The sequence below is a fragment of the Pogona vitticeps genome, chromosome 5, assembly GCF_051106095.1.
Source record: "Pogona vitticeps strain Pit_001003342236 chromosome 5, PviZW2.1, whole genome shotgun sequence".
NCBI lineage: Eukaryota > Metazoa > Chordata > Lepidosauria > Squamata > Agamidae > Pogona > Pogona vitticeps.
The window spans coordinates 170,310,902-170,327,828 of NC_135787.1; the positions used below are offsets into that span (position 1 = coordinate 170,310,902).

At 41.0% G+C, this 16,927-nt stretch overlaps 1 protein-coding gene across 4 annotated transcripts in view; it reads right to left on the minus strand.

Annotated features, from left to right (window-relative positions):
* Positions 1-16,927, minus strand: part of RFX4 (regulatory factor X4) — an 88,905-nt gene that overhangs the window by 34,805 nt on the left and 37,173 nt on the right. For 3 of the 4 annotated variants that reach the window (XM_020803667.3, XM_078376206.1, XM_073000035.2), the window contains exons 4-5: positions 12,487-12,610; positions 3,985-4,046 (exon numbers count right to left, since the gene is read on the minus strand). In XM_020803667.3, the coding sequence (XP_020659326.2) occupies positions 3,985-4,046; positions 12,487-12,610 (186 nt within the window). Of the gene's footprint in view, positions 1-404; positions 511-3,984; positions 4,047-12,486; positions 12,611-16,927 lie in introns of those variants that run through there. The other variant, XM_073000036.2, reaches the window with a different exon arrangement.

Here is a 16,927-nt window from a genome sequence, read left to right on the forward strand (position 1 = left end):
TGGCAAAGGATTTAGCAAAGTAAATCATGAGTCATTTGCTGCACACACCTGCTGCTTAATGATAGGGTTGGCCTGATGGCCTCCTAATAAGGAAGGCCTTCTACAAGTTTTGCCAGCTCATTACCTGAAGCACCTCACAAGTCCTCTGTGGTGGTTAGGCACTGTGTTAAACAGCAGGGGCCATTTTTCACCCACAGGTCTTGCCATGAACTGCAATTAGAGGGCTGCACCACAGCTTCTAGGTGTCCATCTTGACTATAACTAGGAACAGTCCCTGTGACAGTTTTTGCTTTTGGTAATAAAAGCCATTGAATGCTATTTGTCTATTTATTTCCTATATATCTCACCGCCCTCGCGATGCAGGGACACTAGAAATGAACAGAAGTTGGAAACTCAGTTAGCACCTTATCAGGGTGCCTCAAGAAGTGAAGGTGGTGGCAGAAACACTACAAATGCAGCTGCTGCTTTCTCCTGGTGTCGACACATCGCAGGGGAGCGGATAACTGTTTCTGGCAAAATTCAATGGCATCATCATTCACAGTTGTACCAGATGCTGCTTTCCATTTAGCAGCATACACTTAGCATAGTTCTGAAACAGCAGCTGTGGTGAAACTGTAGCTGACTCCCAATGCTCTCCCCTCTCCTATTCAGCCCACCAATGAGTCTTAGCACAAACCTATGGATGTACATATGAAAATATAAAATGAGAGAAATACACATCAGGACATTGTCAGCAGCTGCAGTTCTCCTGGGCAGGGCTGGCCTAAGATATTTTGCTGTCTGAGGCAAAGGACAAGATGGTGGCTCCATGCTGCCTGTTCCATGTTTATAATACAAATGATTTGGCAGCTGAACCTTACAATGGGAAAATTTCTTCCACCATACCTGGGAATAATTGGCTAGTTTTGGAGATTCAGGGAAAATAGTCAGCAGATGTTCAGCATTCATTGGCTCAGCTGAATTTCTCAATGTGCTTAATGATAGGGCGAATGTTGCTGTTGAGATTTGATGCAATAAAAAACCAAATTTACCCAGATGGGCCAGAGAGAAAGGCTGGATTCTTGTTGTTTTGTGTAATAAAAGCCGTAACTTTCACTCCACCTTAGCTGGACAGCAAAGAGTTGCCTCTGTGATTTTCCAAACACGTGTGCCTGCTGGCTTGGTGTGTGCTCCAGAATCCCAGCAAGGACTCTTTACTTACCTGCTAGGAAGGAGTGAAAGTTACATCTTTTGTTATGCAAAGCAAGAGGATTTCAGCCAACATGCTGGAAAAACCTGTTTTCTTTCTTGCATTTCATGGATCTGTTAAAGCAAAAGAACAGTTCAGAGCAGAAGCAATTTAGTATGATGCCGGCATAGCTTCACTGCAGAACAAAAGGGACTACACTATGTAGTTATAACAGTCTTACAGCTTTAACTGTCATGGCTCCATCCTATGGAATCATAGGCTCTGTAGTTTGGCAAGTGCAGGATGGAGCTATTTCTGTAGTTATACAAAACTGCTGTAACTGTGTAGTAGATATATATTTTGCATTCTGCCAAGCTTCAAGATGATGAGACACACATAGCTGTCCTTCCTTCCCTCTACATGGTTAGAAGCTTCAAACAAGACCATTTGTAAGGAAGCAAGAAAAACGTGCTTGTCAGATATTGATTGGCATATGAAGCAACATAATGACATAATGAATAGACAATTTTCAAGGGCTTACAGCATCCATGTATGATAAGCCACCAGTGGAAATGAGCATGAATCAGAAAAATGGTGATTTATTTCCATTCATGATTCATTAAGTTTGATTCATGAATAACAAATTTATGAATGTTTTTCTGACAAGTCGATAAATCAACTCATTGGATTCATTTTCTGTTTAAAACCCCATAAAATTCCCCCTAGGCACCTAGAAACACCATCATTGGAGAGAAGCTTCCCCTAACATTTTTCTTCAAGTTCTGCAAATTTGATGAAGTTTGGATTTCATATGTCCAAGTAATACACCTACAAGGAGCCCCCCCAGGAAAGTTCCCCCCAGGCACCTAGAAACACAAAAACATCAGAGAAGTTTCTTCCAACTCTCCTATACTATCCCTCCACATTTGGTGAAGACTGGGTGTTTCAGACATGCAAATTATGCACCCACAAAGCGGATCCCCCTCCAGGAAAGTGCCCTTTAGCAGCTGGCTTATGGGAAACCCAGTCTTCACCAATCTCGGAGGGTTTGTAAAAGAGAGTCAGGGGAAACTTCTATGCCATTTTGGCGTCTCTAGGTGCCGGGGGGGCATTTTATAGCCCAACCAATCCACAAATAAAAAAATACCTAAACATTCATTGATTTGTATTTGTCAGGCCATCGCTTTGGACAGATAGAAATCAATGACTTAGCGATTTTGCAATTTGTTTTTTAATTTGTGCCCATCTCTACCCACCAGCCTACAGGTTTGCTAGGTCACAGTCCTAAGTGTACGTGTCCATAGGAGAAAGAGCCAGATCCTCTCACCTGTTATTTCTTTGCTCCTATCAAATGTTTTTAGTTCCCCCATACCAGATGATGTAACAATCCAGGACTCTAGGATTACCAAAGAGTTGGCAGAAAGGGATGGATCATAAAACCAAGCTGGAAAAGCTATATCAGAGCTTGGAGAAGATGCCTATTCTGAACTACAGTTCCCAGTATCTCCCAACCAGCACGACCAAAAGTAGGTTTTTTTCCCAAGCTGCCCCTTCTCTTCCTTCAGCTGCATTGGGGAAGTTTGAAGGTGCACATGGGCTATGCAGTGGTGAAGTGAAACTAGAGTTCGTGGAGTTGAAGGTCTCAGACCTTCTGTGTAACAGGGATTATGGTATCACCTGCCCCAGGTTTCTCTGTTCAGTTGCAGTCCCCACAGTAGCTGGGAAAGAAATGGATTCATAGGGATAGTATATTGTTGCAAGCTATGCCTATCATAAATACATGTTTGAAGATGGTTTTGTCTTGGGTAGGCAAGGTAGCAGCTGATGAATTTTATAAAATATTAGAAACACCCCATTTCAAGCAGAAATAAAAAATGCTATAATTCATTTGTTGATATGTATCAATCTTGCCACTTGTCCTTGGGTAAGGGAACATCAGCTGTTGGAACTCTCATGATGACCACCTGTACGCCCACATTTACCACCCAATCCCTGCTGTGATCCAGGTTCTGATTCTCAGCTACCCTTTCCTCCTTAAACATGCAGAATCAATGCTTGGGAAGGTTAATATTTTAGACTTTAACATCAAGAATACCCAGCGAGCATTGAGAGTGATTATGCTTTCTTTAGGATTCAGGAAGGTATAGTCAAAAAATGTAATATTTCTGGTATTCCTTCTGTGATTAGAGTCCAAGCTGGCCCAGTTCAACAGAAGACAGCGCTTCTGTACCTTGAATATACATGTGGAGAAAAGAAAATTTTGGTTCTGTCTGAAACGGGAGGTCAACAGAAACAGATGTCATAGATAAGTCATTACTAGAGCCAAAAACAGACTAGCATGGAAAAGACCACAACTGGGACATTCATGTTTGAGGGGAAAAGGCATAAAAAGGAAGAATGTGCTTATACTTTGAATATACCTAGAGAGGGGGGAAAATGTCTGCTATGCACTCAGATACTTTCAGCTGTTAAGGAATTATTCCTTCTGATCATGGGCTATCTGTAATATTTGCTTCGGACACAACCTCTTTTATGCAAATGATACAAGTGTAACAAACAGTTCTCACGTACATTTGGTTACTCTGCATCAGAAGCTCCGTATTCTTTTGATTCTCCAGAACAAATCGTGGAGCAAGGGATAACAGCACAACATACTAGACCTATGAATTATTAAATATTTTTAATACTTCCTACTAACCCTAGCCTCTTCACATAATGAGACAATTTCCAACAATCATGTTACAGAAAGTCCCCCAGTGAATGTTCTATGTCATACTTAGCCTTTCCGTGATTAGGAAACACACATTATTGCTTACTTTGACTGGCCTCTCGTTCCAAGTCTTCTTGTTGTTAACTGTGGAAACTGTTGCCTTATTATCTGAAAATAATGTTCACACATTAACAAGTTTTTAAAAATTAGACTCTTTTTCAAATAAGGTTTATTTAACATTCATGTATCTGGAATGGTCATTTAAATTCTGCAAAGTTAGCTTTGTCATGGAATCCAGACAGACAATATTGCCTTTCTAGACCATTCTACAACCTGAAGTGTTGTAAATGATGCCCCCTGAATGAATAGGTTCTTTCAAGGGGGCAGGAGTTATAGACAAAAAAATTATCTGGGGAAAAGCATCCTAACAAATCTTTTGATTGTTTCCAATCTAGTACTTTTTGACAAACGTAATGTACTACGAATGAATGAATGATCCCATATCATCTTTTGGCAAAGCATGATGCTGAGAGGCAGAATCCTCTGGTTGTTAGTAGATTGGCCTAATCGGTGGGGCTTCTGGAATTTTCAGAGGTTCAAGAAATATAAGAAGTGTACATTAAACCCACCCCCTAACCACAGTGCCAAACTTGATGCTGACTAGAATTCCACTGGGGTCATAAAATATGTATCCCAGAAGCCACTCCATGCAAGGTCTGAGGATTCGTTTTTCATTTTAATCCTGGTATATAAAAGTTTTTTTTTTAAAAAGGATTTTTTTGAGAAAAGTCAAAACCAAGATCTCAGAATCTGGAAAGGTAAAATCACAGTTGTAGAGTCAGATCACATGACTACGCACTCACAGACTATAGCACATAGAGCTGAAACCCCTTGCCTTCGATACTGGGTGATGCTTTTAAAAGTACATGCCATGCTTGTTGGGTAGAAGACCTTCCCATTTATTAACAGTTTAGAAGTATGCTGAAGACTCTGCTTTGGATCTCTTCACTAACCAAAGTATTATAGGAAGTCATCTAAAACTGAGACTTTTTCACATTGCCCTCAAAGTTCTGCAACTCTTTTTTAGGAGAGGTATGTACTGCTCCTTCTCGGTTTCCACATAGGGGTGCTCCAAACAACGAAGATGGTCCCACAGCAGGGGTGTCTCACCCAATCCCCTTTGTGTTGGTTCACTCCAGTGGGGATAGGCTCCGGACACACCACCTTCTTTTAGGGGTCCTCCCCCCTTGGGTAAACGTACACTGTCCATTCTAACAGATCCAACTCTCGCAATTGTACGTATATCCTTATTGGAACTGGTCCTAGAAGAGATTTTCCTCCTTTCTCAAACCCTTTATCTTTCCTCTTGAGTACATCAAACACATATGGCTTTTACTTGCTCTTTTCTCCTTCCCTTTCCTTCCTTTTTGCCTCCTCCTCCTCCTCCTCAACTGCTGCTAAAACTCGCCAACAAACCCCAGCTCCTTCTTATTCCTGCCTTTTCCTCCCACTCTTCTGTTACTAGAAAACCTTCCACCATTGGTTATCTTACTCCTGCTCTTTTTTCACCTCTTCTTCAGCAGCTTGAACCTCCCCCAAAGTCATATTTTGAATCCCAGCCTGTATATCACATGACTCTTTGTTGATTCTTTCTGCCTGAGACAATGGATGGGACAGCTCACTTTGAAGTTTAATCTCCATAATCGGTTCTTCTTCACACTCACCTTAATGTAGTAAGTCACAGTTAGACTAGAACCATCTGAATCAATAGAACTGATGGAGGAGCTCACTCACTAGATTCTGATTGATTCGACAGCCTACTCAACTGCAATTTACTCCACTATGCAACAGGATTTTGGCCACATGCGTTTCTTCTGTTCTCTCTAAACTGGTTCTAGTTGTTGCATTTTCCCATATCTGAATAAAATCTCATCCATTATTACTGAAGATACGACAAAAGAAAGAATAAAGCAGATTTTCTTTAAACAGAATGCTCCTTCAATTTACTAAAAGCATTAAATTGCAGGAATATCTGTCCAATTAAATTTGATCTGGCAGGATTATAGATAAGAAGTGGGCCATATAAATAACACTGGAAAAAACAAGACCAAAAACCCAATGGTGTATTCCAATAAGATTTGTCAGTCTTGAAAAGTCATGCATTCTGTGTTTCTAACTGAGAAAATTAAAAGTACAAAATTAAACCACAAGTAATTTATTGTGTTTTTAAAGTTAAATCTACTGTTTAAATGTACATTAAGGCCATCGTGTGTCTCTCAAGAGAGAAAGGCAAGAGACAAACAAACAAGTTTCCTAAACTGTTCATTTTGATTTCTCCAGCAGAGTTGTTAGTTTGAAACACATGGGAATGCAGTTTGGTGCAACTGCTTAAAGATAGTGTTTTACATACAATGATTTTTCTGACTCTCTTTCTGTCCCAAATTCTGTAACAGTAAAGTTTCATTCACTGACTGACAACCCCAAGTTCTGTGAAGTAACTTTGGGTCAGTGCTGCTTTATGGAAAAATGACAACATCTCACATTTACTATTTACATACAATTCCTCTTTACTCTGTAATAACAAGAGATCAACTTGCCCTAACTCATGATGACCCATGCAAAGGAAGAGGAAAGAGATTTCACTAGCCATTCTGGTTTAATTTTTGGAGCAAAGTGTGTGTGGGGGGGAAATCAGCAAACAGAAATACACTTTTGTGGAGCTGTGAAAGTTCAGCCTAGCTATTTGATAAATGAGCAGACAGGCAAGCAGCCTCTCTTTCTATCTCCCCCCCCCATCTTTTTGTACAGATTCAATGAAGCCTACCTAAAGAACACCACATGCTGTTCCAGCTACTGATCTAACATTCCGCAACATCTCAGCCTTCCAAATTCTCTTTAATTACAGATTAAACCCACTCCTCTCTCTTTCAGTTTGTGCAGACAGGGATGGGGGCTCCAAGGGGCTGTGGGAAAAAAGGCGTTTTCTGGGCTTTGGTGTGTGTGTGTGTGTGTGTGTGTGTGTGTGTGTGTGTGTGTGTGTGTGTGTGTGTGCGTGTGCGTGTGCATGTGTGTGCGTGTGTGCACGTGCTGTTGTCATTCAGAGACTATGGCTCCACTCTCCCAAAAAGGATATTTCCTCAACAGACCCAGGACAAAAATGAAACATCCCAGTTTACTCTTTGTTTCAGAACCACAACATACAAATAAACAAAAATAACAAGCTCCTTTGCCCATTAAATATGAAATCACGCCTTTACTTAATGGCGGTTTGGTCTTACCAAATAAACTGATATTTTATCAAAGCATAAAGACTGAATCTGTGCATCCTTAGAGACTTCCCAGATTATAATAAAACCTGGCTCCTTATTAATGCTATGCTTTGGCTAACCACAATTCAGCACCAGTAGCACTAACCAGTTCTTCCCACATAACAAGGTCCCTGACAGAACTGATTAAAAGTTCATATACTTTGGCACTCAATTTTCCATCATAGGTAATGTGAAGCCTGCAAAGTATAAAGGCTGTGGTGTTTTGTTATCATTTGTCGTTTCATATTTAGTCTTCAGTGACATATTACCTTTGGATCACAATCCTGACTCAGGCTCAGAGAAGGACAACTGAAAAAAGCAGCTGGCTGAAGAGCAGGAACAGGTTTGTGAACTGAGGGGGAAACCACATTGGCCATTTGCCTTGCAGCTTGCATCCCATTTGGCATGGAAAAAATCAAATTGAAAACTGGAAACTACACAATGTAAAGCTAAGCCGAGGGTAGCCCAGTATGGAATCATCTGTCTCTTAGTGGAGATGGTAGAGGTATCTTGCTCCAATTCAACTGGCATCACTTTTCTACAGTTCCTGCACTGTGTGATTGACTGATCTGATGCAAAGGGGTGGGGGACAGGAGTATCAATTCCTCTCAGCTGAGCACCTGTTGTTTTCAAACAGTATTTCTTTTTTATATAAAAATTGATTTCAAATTAGGGCTAATTCAGGCAACCACTATGTCACCTCAGAAAAGTATTTTTAAAATTTATAAAATTACAACAGCTCTGCTCATTCCAGCGACAAGACAGAGACCACAAGAGAGGGCAACAGAGTGGTAAAGTGGTTGTTCTCCTTGATCTTTTTGATAACCCTGCTGCTCCCCGAGAACAGAGGGTGCTAACAGTCCTAGCAGCTGTCACTTCCCTCCCAAATGTTGCCTTTGGAGAACCCCAAGACCACTAAAAGGGACAGGTAGTCAGGACAGGTCACACGTGTGTGCAAGAACCCAAGAAACAAATTGCAAAAAGGGGCAAAGAGATGGGCTCAGTCCAAAGGAGAATGTAATGGATAAGGTAAAGGTAAAGGTTCCCCTTGACATTTAGTCCAGTCGTGTCCAACTCTAGGGCACGATGCTCACCCCCGTTTTCAATCCATAGAGCCAGTGTTTGTCTGAAGACATTTTCTGTGGTCACGTGGCCAGCGCGACTAGACACGGAACGCCCTTACCTTCCCACCGTGGGGGTACCTATTTATCTGCTCACATTTGCATGCTTTCGAACTGCTAGGTTGGCAGGAGCTGGGACAAGCGACAGGAGCTCACTCTGTTGCCTGGATTTGATCTTACGACTGCTGGTCTTCTGACCTTGCAGCACAGAGGCTTCTGCGGTTTAACCTGCAGCGCTACCACGTGCCCAAATGTGATGGGACCGTTGCTCTAATCCGGAGAGGGGGCAGGCCAGAGGGTAGTGGTCTGGAATGCCATGCACTAGCTGGTTCCTTGCATAACCCACACCCGATGCTCTCTCCTGCCCACTGCTGGTGCTGCTTGGAGCTTGAAGAAGGGAGAGATGAGTGAGGGGCTGCTGAGAAATTCAAGTGACAAGTTGTATGATTCCCATGTACCCAACACAGTGCACTTTGACACTCTATTTTCCATATGAACCTCTGCAGCAATTTCAATTGTTGAAGGTTGCCAGTAAAGTGGTGTAGAAAACACTGAATCAAGTTGAATTAACTCCCTAGAGTAGTTGCATCCTGATCTGGAACATACCAAACTACAGCCCCCAAATCATAGTTAGGACACGCACAAGCACCTCCCCAAGAGCAGCCGAGTGCTCTCTGCCCTCATGCAACAACACATGATGAAGGAAGATCACCAAGCACAGAACACACATCCATCTGTAGGCCAGGTATTTGTCTCTTTAGAAGATGGTTGTCTTTTCTTTTCTAGCAAAAGGTTAGATCTCATGAGGGGTGAGTGGAACACAAGGCCTCAAGTCCACTTCAATTCCTCTTGCAACACACTGTTCACTTATAGCTTTGTGTGGTGCTGCAACCAACAGCATGCTTAATTTGCTTGCTCTCTTATCTCACAGGACCTGAATACAGCTGGATCAGAACACTCTGGATTTAGAGTTAGCTACAGTGGCTAGGAGGTATTGGTTGACTGTCTTATACAAATTTGTCTGCTATAATTTTAATGCCATCTAATGGCCAAATCAGATGTATGCACGTGTGTTCAATGGTTTGTCTATGAACAGGGGATGGGAAAGGAGTTAACATTTGACAAATAAGGGAACGCGAGGGGGAGGGAAGTCTACTACAGTACTTCTCTGCCTAGGTTGTCATCCCCTACTTATTTAAGACGTTTTCCCCCTTTAGTCTGGTTTCAATAACAAAAGTGAGCTAGCAGAGAGAAAATCTCCTAATGCATGGACAAGTAAGATAGCAAGAAGGTGGATTTGGCATCTTTATTTTTCATGCTTCATTTTGTGTGTAGAAGAAACAAAGTAATCCTTACTCCCACTTTATAGCCAAACTGGTAAACACTTGTCTGATAAACATATAAACACCTGGTTTTTAGCCAGCCCTGCATCTATTATAACATCATGTGGCAACGTATCCCAGACACTAATTATATACTGTGCTAACATTTTGTTAATATTTTGTTTGAAAAGTACTTTCTAGATTGGAATAGCAGAGTAACAGACCACTCTTATTCTGAAAAACAAAGCAGGCTACAAATGCCAAGGACATGGGATGGTGATACTTATTTATGACAGGAATGCAGGCATCATCCAGACGCTAGCTTAACCTCATTCTACATAATACACATACAGGTTGTTTGCTTAGCAATATTTTTTTAAAACAAAGGGGTAGCCATGTAGAGGTAGTGCTGGTTTAAGATAAGTTATTTGGATCTGCCTAAATAAACAAACAACTCAAACTTAACTCTTTCAAAAAATCTCAAAAGCCCATAAGGTATCTTCACCCATTATTCAAATCAGCAGGAATACCTCCACTCAGTATGACGACAACAGAACAAATTCAGATACATCTGCAAAAGGGGGTTGTGGTCAACAGAGGCTTACGCCAAATAAAACCTGTTAGTCTTTAAAATGCTATAAAACTCCTTGATGCATTTCATTGCAAACTCAACCACAGGTTAATCACAAAAACTATGGTATATCACTACCCAGAAACAGAAGTTTCTGATCTTCAGCAAATGATGGTCTGTTTGTTTTACTTCAGGCTTATATTGTTCCAGGTATGGCTTCAGCTAACCCAGGTGGCTCAGTCAAGTGAGCCACTCAACATACAGCAGGACTAAGGCAGAGGGAGGGAAAATATAAAAGTCTCTCAAATTCAGTGAGGAAAATGTGGAGGAACTAAGAAGAAAATGAGAAGTGAACAAACATTGGGGAAGAAATAGTTTTGTACAAAAATTCTCAGGTTGTCCATTGCAAAAGACAAAATGTGCATAATTTTTAAAAAGGCAAAAGAGAAGACAGATCTCCACAACCACTGCAAAAACTAATTATTTATGTGTGTGTGATTTTAGAAAATACCATACTTCAAACAGAAGTACAACACATCTTTCCAGAATGAGAAGACTGTCTGCCTGATAAGTCTGCTGTCTGGTGAACATTATTGGTGCCATCTTCAAAGCTCCTGGTCTCTCTTTTGATGGTTCTTTATCTTTAAATAGGACGTGGACTGGTCAGCCCATTCAACTACAGGTAGAAGCCTCCAAAGAGAGGACTGCTCTCTGACAGCCTGTCCAACAGAGGACTGTACTTTGTAAAGTAGGTCTTAGTACTCGCTCAGAAGAGGGAATTTTGTGTAAACTAATAATTTAGTTGGCACAGAAACAAAAGTGATTCCTTACCCAACACAGAGGATGAGATTTTAAAAATACGAGTTTCCAGTCCACGAAGACAACAAACTGACTTCTACATTGGAGAGCTGATTCGGAATAATTTAGCTTTGCTGCAATATGATTCACAGCCTGTATTACATTTGAAATTGCAATCAGTGCTCACACAGGGGCTGCAGATTGAATTGGGAGTTCACTATTCATTCTTGTTTGTGATGAAAGTCACATTCCAGGCCATAGCCTGCCCACCCTCCCTTTGGTCCTGCCTCTGTTGATCATTTAATGGTTTGCAATGAAGCTGCTTTCTCATTTAAAGCTTCAAGGTACAGTATTACATTTTAAAATACTTTTCTATACAGAAATAATGTGGTAAGGTACTTAACATTCTACTAGTACAGAACATCAAAAGTCTGAACAGTAATTTTGCAAAATATATCATAATTCAGAATGATTCTGTAACAGGAATCATCACCACCTTCTCCTTCCCATCTGTTACTCTTTTACCTTACTTTCAAGTAACACATGCCGGAATTGCCTCATCTCTTGTCACACAAGGTTTTAACCTAGATTAACACCATATGTCAACAGACATGAGATAATTCTTGTATGAGTCACCTGAAAGGAAGGGAAAGGAGTAATGGATAGGTGATGGGAAGTGATAGTCTTATATGAAATCATTTTGAGTGTGAATCATGATGTATTTGCAAAATTTCTGTTCAGACTTTTGATGCTCTATATTCTGAGACTGTGAAGTAGCTGTCTATGTTATTTTTCTATAACACACCCCAGAAGAAAAGAGCTATAAAAAAGCTATTAGAGAAACTTAGGGTGAAGTTAGACAGGGAAGCTCTGTTGCAGTGGACTGCATTTGAAAAAGTTGCTTTGCTGGGTTTGATGTCCTTTAAAGTGACCCTTCTATGCACACTGAAGGGAGCTCAACTCCAAAATAAAATAAAATAAAATACAAAAGGGAAGCCCGTCCACTGGACCAAAAAGATAATAGCTTGAACCAGACCATGACACAAGCAGTCCAAAGAAATGAGCTATCGCATTGTCTAGTTGCACACTAAAGTGGCTAAAAGCAGGTTATAGGAGATTAATTTGCCTGTAAGGATTGCTCAATGCCCAAGACATCAAGACAACTCTGGTATCCAAATGACAACAAGGCCACAAGTTAGCCTTTTCTCTTGTAATCACTTCCTACAGTTCAAACATCTTAATATATGGGCAAGCAGATGTGGTGCTAATTGATGCTTCAGATACCTTGATATTAAGCCATAAAGGATTTTAATGATCAAGATCAGCAGTTCCATAATCTGGAGGACTGAAGGAGCTGTTAGCTCAACTCATGTGGATAGCAAGAGGTTGGGAGAAGGCAGGTATAAGGACAGTGTATTCCTTATAAAGCCCCTAAATCTCATTTGAGTGAAGTTTGTTGCAAGAAACAATATTTACATCTATACCTACCTTTCCGAAACTGGCAGCATTAACAGGCTGTGTGTCATTTTTCTCGCAGAAGTCCAAGTAATGCATGTAGAGGGCACTTCGAGGGATGCAGACTCCTTCTGCAATCTCATAGTTCTCTTCCAACCTTAAAAACAAGGATCAAGCAAAGGAAACTACAAACATGTTGGATGTGTGGTGCTGCAATATGAAGCTCTGGATAGATAGTGACTGGCCGCTACGTTTTATTTATTAATTATTTATTTAGAATATTTCTATTCTGCCTTTCTACCCAAAAGGACCCACGGTGGGCCTTTAACTTTGGTTGTTTTTTCTTCAAAAACAGCGAAATGTGCCCTCTCTTCCTCTGCTTCAATTCAATCACCCCTGCTCCTATTTTGCAAAATATGATCATTTTGTACTATTGAAAAGCAGTCAGATCTTTCATGTCATGCAGTATCTTGTGCTCAGACTCCCGTAAAATGTCTTGCATTAGGAGGATCAAACCACAGTCCTATACTGTCCACTCAGGAGTAATTCCAATTGAATTTATTGAGTTCTAAACGGGATTTATTGCCAAAACAATGAGCATAATTCTGCAAATTAATTAATAAAGCATTCAAACTTTAAAAATGAAACACTGGCACATGTTTAATCATAGTCATAAAACATTATTTAGCAGTTTCTTATTACTATATTTTCCAATGTTTTATGGTGAATAAAAAACTACTTGAGTGAAACAAGCTAATTTAAAAATATTATTTTTCTGTCCTCCGTATGCTTTCTTCCCACAAAAGCTTATAGCACAATAAGTCCTGTTTCTTTTTTAAAGGTGCAACAAGAGGTAACAAATTAGCAAGTTAAATAAACAAACACAGCTACCCTTCTACAATTTCTTTAACTTATGTTTTGGATTTGTTGGAATTGTTGAACAAGCAGTGCATATGTGTGCTGCTCCTATATCATTTCAAAACTTGCAGCTATGCTTCCTCATAGCAGTACAGGCACCAATGACAGACGTTGACTAATCCCAATTGAAAGAAGCTAGTGCTGTAGTTATGAAGAACCAGCCTAAGACATTTTGCTGCTTTGAAGGAAAGCAACAAATAACACACACCCAGTTCATTAGCTTCAACCTGCACAGAAACCAAAGCTATCTATGCTATTTTGGTACATGAAAAAGAAAATATAGCAAACACCTCTAATGATGCAAAGTACCAAGAAGGTATTCCTTTTAATGGCAGCCCAAAGCTGCTGCCATATTTTCCCTAATGGTTTGGCCAGCCATACAGTTTAGAACACCATCTATGTCAAAAGAGAAGAGGGGATTTGAACTTAGGCCCTTTATATGATGAACTGGCCGCTTCTACAGGTGTCTAGGGGCCACATCCACCACCCTGGGACCCGGGAGGGCCACCCCGCCTCCCCTGCCTCAAAATGTTGGACTGGAAATGGCCAGTCTAGGGACTGCAATAGGCAATTTTCACATCTACAGCTTATTAAGATGCATACGTAGTTGTCTTATATTAAACATCTGGTCTAAAAAACAAACAAAAAGCCTTTGTAGGCCTAAATAACGTATGAGAGTCTCCCTATGCCAAGAGGGCATGATTGGCCATTTCACAGCTTTTTTTCCCAGTTGAAGGGTAGGGAGTCAGGGGTGCTGGGGGCTGCAGAAGAAGCCCTGTGGTGCCTTATGCACTTAAGAACTGCACTTTGCCCGCCTTGCCCTATATCCTTGCACTAACAAAAGTATTCATTTGATCTTCTTCTTCTTCAGGACAGCACTTCTGCCTATGGTAAAGGAACTCCCTGTATATTAGTGGAAGGTAGAGGCATTAGGAACTGTGTGTAGCACCTAGTGATGCATGCATCATCCTAGCTGGGCTGGGGTGTGCTTTTCCTACCAATCTGAAATAGATGCAGGTCTGTCCCCTAATGATGCAAGAGGAGGACTGCATGGTTCAAGTGCTGGCTCATGCTGTGTTTGATGTTGTTGTCTCATGTTCTGGTTTGGGGGCCGAGCCAATGGGAAGGTGAAGAGGAAGAGTGTGCGTGCGGTGTACCACACAGCAATGGCTTGTAACATTCACAAGTAACTTTTGAGGATAGGAAAGAGAGGAAGAGAAAGGAAACAGTTCATTTTAAAACATTGTAACTGTGGTCTCAGTCCAGTAGCACACTTCTAGATCCAATGCTATCAGAACCAGGATGTTCTCCCTATCCCACGGCACTTCTTCATGGCATCAGAAATCTAGCTCCAGAGAGTTTCCCGGTCATTCTGAAAATATGTTTTAGGGTGTGTTAAGGAGACAATATAGCAAAGTCTACTGGAAGCCATGGGAATCAGCACAGAGACAGCTTTGGAATCTGGACTGTAATGGCAGCTACCATTTGGAGGGTTGACTTGGAATGACTCTTCTTAGGTCAGAACCAAAGGCAGCACAAAACCTGTTTGTTTGTTTTTTAAAAAAGGAAAATACCACCAAAATGACAATAAATGATATTGTAAATTTTATGTTAAATTGATTTTTTTAAAAAAACAACAAAATAATTTTAAAGATGTGAGACCCGAGGTGAGGCTATAGAAGCGCTCGCCGGAGTGTCGTCCTCCTTTAAGACAGAAAAGGAGACCCAAACGGAAACTACAGCTCCCCATGTCGCGGTCAGGCACCAGGGAATAGACACCTGTGACTTGGAACAGGGTTTGACGAGACTGTCAGTGGCCACTCAGACAGGACTAGAAAAGGCAGGAACAAAGGTGAAGGACCAACCGTTGGTAGAGGCGGGACATGGCGATATAAAAGGGGAACGAGACAGCATACCGGGAGGGGGTGTGTGTTGGGAATTAATATGGGTTGAGGATCCCTGGACAGGGAGATGTGAAAAAGTAAGAGTGCTTCGGGAGGAGGCTGATTACAGACGAAGAAGGTGTTTGCCTCCCAAACCGTCTTATTGGGGGGAATCCGAAGCCAGAGAGTGGCCGAGGCGCTTCAGAGAAGAGAAAGAAGCAGTGGAAAGGGAGGAACGGGAAAGAAGAGCATGGCGTCTGGAGGAGGCTCGCCGGAGGAGGTATTTACCGGACCTTGGGACCCCTATGCAGAGGGAACCGACCCCTTCGACCATGAGAGGGGAGATGAAGAGACATTACCCCTGATTGAGGTGGACATTGACACTAAGGAACAGGGTGAGACCAACCCTTTCTCTAAAGGACCCTGGTATGATCCAAGTTACAACCCCTTTTTACAAGATTTATGGACACCCTCGTTTGACCCGTTGGTGATGAGAGAAAAGAACAATGACAAGTTTAATGTTGATATTTCTTTATTTGATGTTCCAATAAACCCCAGTTCTGTTTTTCAAAAAACTGAGCATCCTGTATTTGTGTCCAATCAGCCTGAGGTTAATCTTGAACCCTCACAAAAGACTATTGGGGGAGTTGAACATGAAAAAGTACAGTGCCCTCCGTTCAAAGCCCTTTCTTTGGATGCCTGAAAATCTATTTGAAGAGAAAGGTCTTTATCTGCCAGTGGGTGGACAATAAGAGCTTAGCCTGCCTTTGGAAGGAATTCCAAAGTCCCAAAGCAGCCATGGAGATACCCCTGCATTTGCTGTCACCAAACACGATTGTGAAGATGGCAGGACTGAAATAAGGCCTCTGTTGAAGATGTAAACACCTGGACAGGATCAAATGGAGAAATGCCATCTGCCAGATACCATAGTCTCCAGTCACATAGAGCTTTGTACATCAAAACTGATGAGTAGCTGGGAAGTAGTTGTAGATCAGGAAAACCCCTTGTGACCTTCCCCAGCCAATAATTGGCCGCCATGTTCTGGACCTGCTGAACTTTCTGAACTATTTCACCAACTAATTACTTAGTAAAAGTAACATTTAACGCTCTGATTTAAGTGTCTATAATATAAATGTGCTCAGAACTGTTGTTCACAAAAAGCTGAGATCTGAAACACATGCACTACTATAATTAATGTTACCTATGCAAACTAAGATTTCAAACTAAAGATACCTCTCTAAGTATTTTAAGCATGGAAGCAACAAGATACCTTAGCAAAATCTATCTATCTATCTATCTATCTATCTATCTATCTATCTATCTATCTATCTATCTATCTATCTATCTATCTATCTATCTATCTATCTATCTATCTATCTATCTATCTATCTATCTATCTATCTATCTATCTATCTATCTATCTATCTATCTATGTCTGTCTGTCTATCTATCTCTCTGTCTGTCTGTCTGTCTGTCTGTCTAATTTTGAGATTCCTCATCCCATTAATGTTATTATGGCAGTTTGTCTTTGCAAACTATTTTAATAAGATATTTGATTGCATGAATAGAATCCATTTGTAAGGGCAGCATTCATTCTTCCTTTCTTTATATAGGAATATCATCACTGCATCTTTCCTTAAATTCATGAATCTCAACAAAACCTCTTTTCAAAG